At 34.2% G+C, this 12,762-nt stretch overlaps 2 protein-coding genes across 2 annotated transcripts in view; both read right to left on the minus strand.

The window, feature by feature from the left end:
* ECPAS (Ecm29 proteasome adaptor and scaffold) overlaps positions 1–12,762 on the minus strand; it is a 295,320-nt gene that overhangs the window by 253,407 nt on the left and 29,151 nt on the right. The gene's annotated exons all lie outside the window — the stretch shown is intronic.
* Positions 1–12,762, minus strand: part of SHOC1 (shortage in chiasmata 1) — a 77,522-nt gene that overhangs the window by 50,716 nt on the left and 14,044 nt on the right. Inside the window, exons 6-9 of the mRNA XM_082696976.1 lie at positions 9,985–10,169; positions 2,723–2,885; positions 2,419–2,515; positions 226–376 (exon numbers count right to left, since the gene is read on the minus strand). Coding sequence (XP_082553102.1) covers positions 226–376; positions 2,419–2,515; positions 2,723–2,885; positions 9,985–10,169 — 596 coding nt within the window. The remainder of the gene's footprint in view (positions 1–225; positions 377–2,418; positions 2,516–2,722; positions 2,886–9,984; positions 10,170–12,762) is intronic.

The following is a 12,762-nucleotide window of genomic DNA, read 5'->3' on the forward strand; positions in this document are numbered from 1 at the left end:
TAGTTATGTAAATTAACTTATATATACATATATATACATTAAGATATAAAGAGAAAGACAATGAGAAAAGAGTCTCACCAACAATAATTCTGAGATTTCACCATGTAAACTAAAGAGCAGTTCTTAAAAATATGGAGGTTCAGAAAACAATTTAATCAATATATTTTTATAACAAACATTATTAAGTGGATTTCATAAGTAATAGATTTTTAAATTTGTTCTCACCTATTTTGAAAAGCTTTTCATTTTCATCTGCATAATTTATTATTTCTGGCACTAAGTTTAAGGATTCCTTTAGTTTGGAGAGTGACAGAATATCAACATCTTGTTTGAGGCTTGTAGGTATTAAGAATTCACACTCAGGCAAACTTGATGGCTGAAATAGTATAAGTAAAAGAGGCTTTTAGGGAGGTTTTCCAGATAAATATTTCTAGACTCATAAACATATGTAATTGTTGAATTGTTGTATCAAATTTTAAATTAAACATTCAAAATTTTTAATGTTATGAAAACATTAAAAAAAAAGGTATGGGGTGTCTGGGTTGCTCAGTGGGTTAAAGCCTCTGCCTTCCGCTCAGGTCATGATCTCAGGGTCCTGGGATCGAGCCCCGCTTCAGGCTCTTTGCTCAGTGGGGAGCCTGCTTCCCCCCTCTCTCTGCCTGCCTCTCTGCCTACTTGTGATCTCTGTCTGTCAAATAAATAAAATCTTAAAAAAAAAAAAAAGGCATAATAGCCAAAAAATATATTACAAGCAATGTTCTGAGTATCATCCTTTATGGCCACTGATTACACTAGTGATGTACAGTATCCTGGATGCAGAAATATCTTCTTTTGGGCTAATAACAAATTTTAAACTTCTGAATTAAAAATAATCACTGCAGTAGATGAGAGATGGTGAATGGGGAGAAATAAAAAGGGTAGATGAGGGGTGGCTCAGTGGGTTAAGCCGCTGCCTTCGGCTCAGGTCATGATCTCAGGGTCCTAGGATGGAGTCCCGCATCGGGCTCTCTGCTCAGTGGGGAGCCTGCTTCCCTCTCTCTCTCTCTGCCTACTTGTGATCTTTCTCTATCAAATAAATAAATAAAATCTTTAAAAAAAAAAGGGTAGATGAAATGGAATGGATCTTCACTACACTCCATTAAATATGTTTCTCTTTCATTCCTACAGAACTAGATTCTATGTGCACAATTCTCAGAACTAATAAGTGAGGGAGAGGGGGACAAGAGAAAAGGGGATAATAAGTGAATTAATATTGTCACCATGTGTGTGATTTTTGTTTTTTTACCATGTGTGTTAAAATTTTTAACTGTAGGAGACTCTTTAAATGCCTTGAGATATCTATATCTGTATCTAAGCTATATTTATCTCCTTTGAATTTTTTTTAAAAATTTTATTTATTTATTTGACACAGAGAGAGAGAGATCACAAGTAGTCAGAGAGGCAGGCAGAGAGAGAGGAGGAAGCAGGCTCCCTGCCAAGCAGAGAGCCCAATGCGGGACTTGATCCCAGGACTCTGAGATCATGACCTGAGCCGAAGGCAGAGGCTTAACCCACTGAGCCACCCAGGTGCCCCTCCTTTGAATGTTTTAAGAAAAACCCCAAATGTGAAATATTTTCACATTCACAATATATTCAGTTGTCTAAAAAAAATGTTTAAGGTAACTCTGTAAATGCATCTATTTTATGTGGGCCTAGGTTTTTGAGTTTGTTAAACTGCAAAAAGTTATTTGCACTCTCAACTGCTAAAATTCTTTACATATTAATATTACAATAACAATTTTGTGTGCTTTGGAACTGTATACTAAAAAAGAGGGGTTGCCTTTGAGACATTTGATCTTTAATATGCAAGGATGCTAGGTTCTTTATTAACCACTGGCAGAATCTAAAATGAAGTCTCAGAACATCTTTACTCTTACTATTTCAATGAGATCCCTTTTCTTACATAGTCTAAGTCCAATTTGTGTATAACTCACAAATCAAAATCAACATTTTTAGCTCTGGTTTCCAAATTTTTAACTAGAATATGACCACTTAGTATCCTACACCAGGTAGATTTATTAATATCATTAAGAGACATTTTTAAATTCACTATACCTGGGCTGCACAAGAGACCAGTTCAAGCAGAATACATCTGAGTAGGACCCAGGCTTCAGTATTTTATTAAAACTCTCCAAGTAATACCAATGTGTAGACAAGGTTTAGAACCACTATCTTAAAGTAAATTTGACTTCATTGTTGATATATTTAACCCATTACCAAGTCTTTTTTAACTTGACATTAGTAGATGGTCAATGTATATTACTAAAATTATAAAAGTGTGCTTTAAATTTAAAAAAAGTAAAAAAAAATAAAAGTGTGCTTTACTAACTTTTATAAAAATATTACTTTAGCAATTATTACAGTTTTATGTAAACCTACTGTATCTTCTAGCTTTTCCTGACAAAAGTTCTCTTTATCCATGTAAAAATCTTCTTTCACTAGACCCTTCAAATCTTCTTGAAAAGAGAAACATTCCCTTAACAACAACAACAAAAAAATATTAGTGTTTAACTAAAAGCAAGGTACATACCAAATGTGGCCAATCAAATTAAATAATAATTTAATACAATGATTAAAACTGGAATCTATGTAAATCAATGATAATTTATTATTGATAATGTCTAGACTTAAGAGCATACAAAGAGTATTTTCTCCTTTAAAAACATTTACATCAATTAAGTACCTGAAGAAATTAGCTTCTGTGAAGATCTGTCCTTTGAAATCTAAAATGGGGTCCTTTACTAAAAATAGTTTTAGCCTACTCAACAAAGTATGCAAAGTTGGTAGCTGACTTTTATAGGTCATCAAGTTATTTAAAAAAATTATTTCTTCATCAATAGACAAATCTGAAAAAAGAAATATAAAGGAATAAGAAAAAAAATCTAAAAGTTATACAAAGGGATCTAGATAGTTACTGCAGTCAGACATTCACACACACTTTAATTTTTTAGTTCTTCATTGTATTTTGCATATAAAGCATACAGCATAGGATTAGCATATAGCTAAAAGCTCAATAAATTTTAGTTATTACTTAGTACACCTGACTAGTAACCAAATATCCTGAAAGAGTTGTAATGTTCATTTTCTTTTAAACGAGGATTAGTTTAATCAATGGAGGAAAATATCTTGCAGCCTTATGTTTGAAAACAGTCAGGGGTAGCCTAAGCAAAGTCATAAAGAAATAAAAGCATTTGACTTTTGTGGAACCTAGTCTTTTCTCTGCATCATTTTACCTCTTAAAGTCTCTAATTCGTCCCTAGAGGCTCTGAGATGTAGGGGAAGAGATGGTCTACAAAACCTATAAATGAGATCCATTTGGGCTCTATCATTGCAATGACAAAAAAACCTTTCTATTGTAAAATAGAAATAAAACTTTCACTGTAAAATTTATTACAATGAAGGTTACATGGCAAAATATCTACTTGAGAAGTGTGATACATTTTATGTATTAGAAAACACTACTGCTAACAGTTAATTGCTGGAATAAATTTCTCCTATCCCCAACCTACTATATTCAGGTTACTTTAAAATCTTAGCCAACTGTGTCAGTGCTTTAACAGTTTCTGAGCCAAGGAAGGGATCATAAAACCTGCTCCCATTCTTTAATAAGCTCCCGAGTGGAAAGAAGAAAAGGAAAATAGAAGTTCAGATGAAGAAATGTTCAGAAAGCCAGACTCCCCAAAGCAAAAGCTACATTGAAGAGAGAGCAACAATTTCTTGTTCTGGGTAGTGACCTTTCAGTTAGGTAAATTTAGAATAACATGAGAGAGGAATAGCCTGGAATGATGTCTCCCATGACCAACCATTGGTATGCATATGTTTAATAAATATGTGGTGTTAAACAAGCAACCACGAAACACCCCTTTGCCTAGTGCCACCTTGAAATGCCAAAAGAGAAGTTGTTCCATTAACAAGCCTCTTGAGAGATTACTTATCTGAACCTGCTAAGTTCCTGATAATTTTGTAGCTAAGAGCTTCCCATGACAAATCTGGCATAGTTCTTTTATATACCAAAGAGAGCAAGCAAATCAACTCCATATCTAAACAGGGCCTAGGTGAGATAATTAAAGATGGTTCATTTGTACATCCACTCTGAAAGTATTAATGAAGTCATGTTAATAGTAAAAACCCAAACAGCATTTACTTATATCCCTCTCTCCATCTACCATTTGTACAGGCTCATCCTAGTATTTCTGCAAGTCCAAGAAAAGAAACATCTATCAGTTATGAGATCTTGTTTTCCAACGACCCGTATTTGACAGAGCCGCTTGAGGGCAGCATCACACCACAACCAATGTTTTTAGTCACTACACAAAAGTTGTTTTAGGAGGGTGCTACTTCCTTATATTCTTAAGGTTATACTTTTCCTGGTGTTCTTACTTTATTACAGCTCTTCTATTACCAACACAAATATGAGGAGACGGTTCTCCTTTATTGTAAAGAAGTGTTAAATTGTCACAAAGAAGGAAAATTTTAGCTAGTTAACTATGAAAAGAAACAGAAAATAGAGGTCTACTTGGCAGAAGATTGCTCTACCTAGAAAACCCAAGCTAACTAAATGAAAACAAAAAAAGGAGTTCACTAGGTGTCTGATAAGAAAGGACTGTAAAATATCTGGTTTTCAGGCATACATTAAAAACCCCCCAAATTAATGGAAAATTCATTCATAATGGTAACAAGTATACAAACATCAAGGAATCAACATAATAAAACGTACAGAGAGTATATGCAGGAAACCACAAAATTTTAATGAGAACCACTTAAAAAGTTGAATAAAAGGCAAGATAAACCATTTTCCTGGCTAGTAAGACTATGGTTTAAAAGAAAAGTGAAAAAACACAATGACATTTCAATTTCTCAAGAAATCTGTTTTGGAACTTGAAAAACTGATTTACTGAAAGTAAATCTAGAAGAATAAAAATGTGAGTCTAGGAAAAAATAACAAAAAAGAAGAGACTATTAATACATGTTATAGTTACATATTAAATAGAACTGTATGATACAATAATAGACAAAACAATAGAACAAAATAGAAAATCCAGACACACTCTAATGTGGGCAAGGATTTAGCATATTTTCTAAGTGGCTTTTCCAATCAGTAGAGAGAGGAAAGACTATTCCATAAGTGATACTCAGATGACTGGCAAAACATTTGGAAAAAAATACTTTTAACTCTTACTTTTAAACATATACCAAAATCTTAAGGAAAACCTTAAAGAAAATATGAATAAATATTCATCTAATTTAAGGAAGAATTTTCTAAGTATAAAAGCAATGAAAGAAACCTTAAAGGGAAACACTGATGGGACTGGTTAGTTTTAAAGATGTATGAAATATCTCTTTGACATACACAGATAAAATATAAGAATAGAAAAATACACAAAAGAATCACTTCACACATAAAAATATGCAAATGGCCAGTAAACATGAATGATTTTTTATGTTTTATTACTTAGAGACAGAGCATGTGTGCAAGGCACACAAGTGCAAGGAGGTGGGGAGGGCAGAGAGGGAGAGGGAGAGAATCTCTTACAGACTCCCTTACCCAGCATGGAGCCCCATTCAGGGCTTGGTTTCATGACCTTGAGATCATGAGCCATGCCAAAATCAAGAGTTAGATGCTCAACCAACTGAGCGACCCAAGCATCCCAAACATGAATAATTTTTAAAGTCTAAGTAAAAACAATTTTTGTTCATCACATTGGTTAAAATGTATTAATACAATATCAGTAGTAATATATCCAATGGCGATAAGGCTAGTATGAACAGGATATTCTCATATCATGCTTGTGGACATATAGCTAAAAGAAACACTTATATCAAATAATTCCATTTCCATGAATTTACTCTATGGAAAGAAGTGGAAATGGAAGCATATATTTATGTCCATACTTGAAATTAAAAACAACATTAGTGTTCTCAAATTGGGAATGAATGATACATACATAAGATTTAAAACTGCAGTCACTAAAAGCCATCCTTTTGAAGACAAGTATATGGTGAGATGTTCCCAAGATAATGTTAACATTTCAAAATAATATAATGCAGATACAATATGATCCCAATAGCAAAATGACTTATGTTTAGATTATAGGCTTGAAAGTTTTTAATAAAGGGACATTCTACATATTTAGGATGTAGATACCTTAACAGATGTAGAAAACATTAATAAAATTCAGTTCTCATTCATGATCAAAAACTCTCAGTGAACTCGGAACAGAAAGAGCTTCCTCAACCCAATAAATTCTTCCAACATTTAACCACTGAAACTGACATAAACATTGTAAATGATTCACCACTGAAATGATATTTACATCATCTTTAATGATGAAATTTTAAAGTATTTCCTTTAGTGTCAAGAACAAGACGAGGATGACAACATCGCTGCTTCTATTAAACAATGTACTGTAGGTCCTAGTAAGCACAATAACACACACACACAAAAGATATAAATGTTGTGAAGGAAGAAACAGATGGTCAACAAAATCACTGTCTTAAAGAGGTATCTGTACTCCCACTGCAGAGTACTCACAACAGCCAAGGTGTGGAAACCATGTAAGTGTCTCTCCACAGATGAATGGATAAAAAAAAAAGTGTTTTAAGGAAAATAGGTTTTATACACACAGACACAAGAAAATATTGTTCAGGGGCGCCTGGGTGGCTCAGTGGGTTGAGCCGCTGCCTTCAGCTCAGGTCATGATCCCGGAGTTCTGGGATCGAGTTCCGCATCGGGCTCCCTGCTCAGCAGGGAGCCTGCTTCCTCCTCTCTCTCTCTGCCTGCCTCTCTGCCTACATGTAATCTCTCTCTGCCAAATAAATAAATAAAATCTTAAAAAAAAAAAAAAGAAAATATTGTTCAACCTTGAAAAAGAAGGAAATTCTGCCATTTGCAATATGGGTGAACATGGAGGACATTTTGCTAAGTGAAATAAACCAGGCAGAGAACAACAAATACTGCATGGTATTACTTGTATGTGGAATCTTTATTTATTTTTTATTTTTATTATTTATTTATTTATTTGATAGGCATAGATCACAAGTGGGCAGAGAGACAGGCACAGAGAGAGGTGGAAGCAGGCTCCCTGCTGAGCAGACAGCCCAATGCAGGACTTGATCCCAGGACCCTGGGATCGTGACCTGAGCCAAAGGCAGAGGCTTAACTCACTGAGCCACCCAGGCGCCCCTACACGGAATCTTTATAAAAAAAAAAAAAAAAAAGTGGAACAAATGTAAACAGAGAGTAGAATGGTGGTTGCCAGGGACTGAGGCTGGGCTGTGGGGAATAGGGAGAGTCTGGTAAAACAGTACAAACCTCCAGTTATAAGGTAAGTAAAATTTGAGGATCTGATGTATAAAATGGTAATTACAGTTGATACTACATAACTGAAATTTGCTAAGAAAATAGAACTTAAGTGTTCTTACCAAAAAGAAAAAGAAAAAAAGAAGGTAAATATGTGAAGTGATGGATGTGTTAATTCAATGATGGAAATCTTTTACAATATATACATGTGTTAAGCCACCACACTGCACACCTTAAATACATTTTAAAAAGGAAAAAATATGGGTAGTTGAAGTCAGAGGACTGCTACTTTTTATTATAAATTTTGAGTAACTATTTGAAACTGTCTGCATGTACAATTTTTTTCTAAATTAAAAATAAAGGGATGCCTGGGTGGTGCAGTCAGTTAAGCATCCAACTCATTTCAGCTCATTTCATGATCTCAGGGTGGTGGGATTGAGCCTTGTGATGGGTTCTGTGCTCAGCGCAGAGTTTGCTTAAGACTCTCTCTGCCCCTCTCTTCTCTCTCTCTGAAATAAATGAATAAATCTTTAAAAAATAATAAAAATTAAATTAAATAAAAAATAAAGAAATAAAGCTACATTTGCATTTGCTTATATATTTGTTGGACATCTGAATGGATATTCATAAAATAATTACATTTATTAATAAATATGTGAATGTTGTAGAAATATTAGTACATATCAACAAACCAATAAACAATAAAACATTTTATTAATTTATTTGAGAGACAGTAAGCAAAAGAGAGAGCATAAGCCCTGGGGGAGGAGCAGAGGGAGAAGAAGCAGAGTCCCCACTGAGCAGGGAGCCTGATATGGGGTTCAATCCCAGGACTACAAGATCATAACCTGAGCTAAAGGCAGACACTCAACCAACTGAGCCACCCAGATGCCCCACAATAAAAGAAAATTACTTACTGTTTTTATGTCTTAAAGAAATATAGGTTTTTAAATTAAGTTATAATTTAGCAATTGACTAAATTTCTTTTAAGACAGAAAATTTACAGTATCAATTGAATTTCAAAACGTAATGCATTCCTTTGGATTTAGACACTGAGGCCAAAGTATCTATAAATCTGGCAGCAATCAATATAGCCGCAAAGAAAATAAATGAAATTGCAAATCTAAATTTATAGAATGATGTCTAATGACAGAGGACCCCCTCAGGCAATACAGGATATGGACAACTTATATGTATTTCAGAAACCCAAGTATATTTTCATTCGATGAATAGTAGTTAAGGAAGCTTCTGACTCTGGTTGATGATATTATAAAGTTTACCAATAACAGCTTGCAGTTTTCCACATTAATAATAGCTATGTTTGGATATCTTTTATTTTTTATATACTATCTCATTACATGTACAAATATATGAGTTGATCCCCACAAACATTTTTATAAGAAATTAGAAGAATAAGTTTAAAAAATTAAGGAAGAAAATTGAAAACTATAAAATTTTTAGCTACTGTCTTCAAATTGTACCACATCTTAAAAGTAGATTTGGACTACAATCAAATCTTCCAAATCTTTAAGAGTGAATTTGGACTATGATCAAATCTTCATTTGGACTAAGATCAAATTCAGATTATTCCTAATATAACATGTTCTCAAGTTTAGTCTTTATTTTTTCTTAAAGATTTTATTTTTAGAGAGAAAAAGAGTGTGTGCATGAGTGAGCAGGGAGAGGGGCAAAGGGGGAGGAAGAGGGAGAGAAGCAGACTCCACACTGAATGCAGAGCCAGACCTGGGGCTCCATCTCAACCCTAAGATCATAACCTAATCTGAAATCAAGTCAGATGCTTAACCAGCTGAGCCCTCCAGGTACTGTTCAAGTTTATTCTTTAACACAATCTCATTCTCATTTTAAACTGAGAGGGATCTAACTCTGCATCATCACACACCTATCTGCCAACACTAAAAATTTAAACACAATTTATGTATTTACATAAAAATAGATGTTTAAGAACCAAATTATTATATATTCTACATCTATTAGATTATTGTAGCTCAAACTATAGTATATCTTAAACTTTATTTTAAAAGGGAACAGGCTATTGTACATACCAGAAAGTTAGTTCTCAGCAAGTTTTTATACAATTGGAAGGATTCAGCACCCTCTAGTAGGGATGAAAATTTGGAATACAGCTTGGATAAAATGTACTTTAATTATTAATTATGGTAAATTTGTAAAAATGAGGTGAATTTCCTGATCTAATACTACAATGACTCCATCTCTACTTTGAATTATGATTTCATATCAATCAGATGAGATTCAAAATCTTGAGCATATTTTGAAAATAAAATACAGCATCATTTAGTAATCTGCTGTTTTAATGTTATACCAAATTGCTCTGTCATCAGGTCTGGTTATGGTAATATGGTGTGGGCACACTATGATCAAATCCCTGACACTATTTTGATGCCCAACACAAATAAACCCCCCAAACAACCAAATTCACAAAAAAGGGACTAATTTGAAAGAGAAAGTATTTCCCTAATGTGGCAAAGCTTAGAATTATAATTTTGCAGATGGATACCTTTAATAAAATAGAAAATTAAAAATACAATAAAACAGAAAAACACAAAAATGAAAATCTGCATGTTATTAAGAAATGTTTTATAACAATAGAAATAATAAATGTTTACCTTCATTCTGTGTTTGAAGTGCTGGACATTTTCCTAAACCGCTGACAAGTGTAAAGACTTCGGTGTAGTCCTTACGGGTATATAAACTGGCTTCCTCTACATCAGTTTGGGAGTTTGGATTTGAACTTGGAACAACTTCCTCAAACATACAGTCAATCTGAATCACCATTCCTGTAATTGTTTTTCTATGACATAAAATTACTGATTTTATGTATGTCCTATTTTAAAACATCTTTATAAATAGTATATGTTCTTTGTAGAAAAATTACAAAATTCCAACAGATACAGAGAAAAGTTGCCCATAGCCCCAACAATCAAGAGATGAATTTAAAAATTATGTATTTTCTCAATTACTTTTGGATATTTTATTTATTTATTTATTTATTTATTTATTTATTTGACAGAGAGAGATCACAGTAGACAGACAGGGAAGTGGGCTCCCTGCTCCAGGGAGCCCGATGCGGGACTCGATCCCAGGACCCTGAGATCATGACCTGAGCTGAAGGCAGTGGCTTAACCCACTGAGCCACCCAGGTGCCCCACTTTTGGATATTTTTAAACAAAAGTAGATTCATGTACATAGTATTATGAAACCTGCCTTTTCTGGTAAACAATAAAACATGAGCACATTTATATGTCAGTCAATGTACATTCACTTCATTTTTGATAAACAAGCTCCCACTGCATTGGTAGGCCATAATTTACTGAAAGAGTTTCTTATTGTTGGCAATTTAAATTTGTTGCAATCATCTGCTATTATAATGCAAGTAATATCGTTGTGCACTTGCCTGTTTTCCAAAATATGTTTCCTAAAAATGGAAATGATCAAATTAAATGTATACAGATTTTTAGACTTTGCCATGCACTGCCAAGTTGCCCTTGTATTGGATGTTCAATGTTTGTTTTCCCACATCATTATCCAACCTTTTATATTCTGTTTTTCATCCTGGGAGGCGCATCTCCATGACTGAACTAAGTAAGCTCCCTTGCTCTCTGGCTTCTGGTTGGGTTCGGCCAATAGGACGCATTGTCAGGAGATCAAAGTTGGGAAGAGAGACAAGTTAGGATATTATTGTTCCCAAATGCTTCTCTCGGGCCACAGTTTAGAAGTGGCTGCATTCTACCAAGAGTTACATCTCTTGTCAGACAGGCCCTCTCCTACAGCTAGTTGTAGTTCTTACTGGGCTGATTACTGCTCAGGCCCCTTGTTCCTATAAGCTTAGAGTGTTAACAACTTCCTGCTGTTTGGGGGCACTTTTTTGGGGGGGCTCCCTTGACCTTGCCACCTTGCCATACCTTGCCTATTTCCGATCCATCCAAGTATATCTGCCACTGTCTGCAATATTGGGAGATTTGGACTTTTATAAGAGAACTTTTTAATGAATTTTTCTGACAAATATATTATTGGCAATTTGACTATACATTCTAATATACCCCTTTCCCCCTGATATCCTAAAATATTTTAGTCTCAATAATTCCCTACCCAGACTGAGAGAACCAAAGTCAGTATCATTCCCTATGTAATTGGAGAAAAATGAATATGCCATATCTTCAAATCATATATAGAAAAAAGTCTCTAAAGTTTCTCCCTGACTCTTTAAAAAATACAAGACACAAGAAAAGATATTTCAACTTACCCAGGTCCATATTACTCATGAGACCATTGATTCCTACGGGAATCTTTATAGACTTCTAAACTTAGTATTTATACCACAATTATCTTTTTTTGTTTTAAATGTTACTAATAGGGTCAGTACTTTGTAATATTCCTTGGTATTAGAGTTTTGAAAAAAAAAAAAAAACAAAACCAGTCAATTCTCTTCCTCTAGATATAAAGTTTCTATGAAGAAAAGTAATTCCTGGATCTCTTCCTACTTCTGAGTCCAGTATTATCTATTCTTTGTTCACTGGTGTCACCTTTTCACCTACCCTGTAGTACAGATATTTCTCAGGATTCCAATCTGGATTGTGTTTGCTTTCTTTCCATATCATTCTATCTGGGTAAGTTCATCCACTCCAATTCACTAATTCTTTAACTTAAATGAAATATTTACTGAGTGTCCACAGCGTGCTAATACCATTTTAGGCACTGAGAATGGAGTGATAGAGCAAAACAAAGTTCTTACCCCCATGAAGCTTACCTGTTAACAGAATGATAGACAAACAAATAGCATAATGTCAGGTGGCAAAAAACTGTTATGAATAAAATAAAATATTAAGACACCAAGTAACAGCCAGAGAGTTGGTAGGAGGTCTATTTTGGAGAGCGGCCAGATGAGGAGCTGATAATTCCACAGCTATCTGAATAATGGTAGGAAGTGACCCATACAAAGGCCTGAAGTGGTGGAACAGGGTTGGTATAGTCTCAGAAAAGCACAAATGTTAGGGTTATTGGAAAAGAGTAGGTTAGATAGGTAGGAAGGGACCAGATCATGTTGGGTATTACAGCACCTGGTAAGATCTTTGAGTTTTATTCTATGTGCAATGGGATACTGTCAGTAGGTTCTAACAGAGATAGTTCATGATCTGATTTGTGTCTTAAAAAAAAAGTTCCAGGAAAACTATTAGAAGAAAATAGAGGAGTAAATCCTCATGACTTTGGATTAGGCAAAGCTTTCTCAGATATGATGCCAAAAGCCCAAGTGACAAAAGAATAAATAGATAAATTGGACTTCATCAAAAATTTTTAAAAACTGTGCTTCAAAGGATACTATTAAGAAAGTGGAAAGATAATCCACAGAAGAAAATATTTGTAAATCATGTCTGATAAGGGACTTG

Source organism: Mustela nivalis (assembly GCF_964662115.1).
Source record: "Mustela nivalis genome assembly, chromosome: 13".
NCBI classification, from domain to species: domain Eukaryota; kingdom Metazoa; phylum Chordata; class Mammalia; order Carnivora; family Mustelidae; genus Mustela; species Mustela nivalis.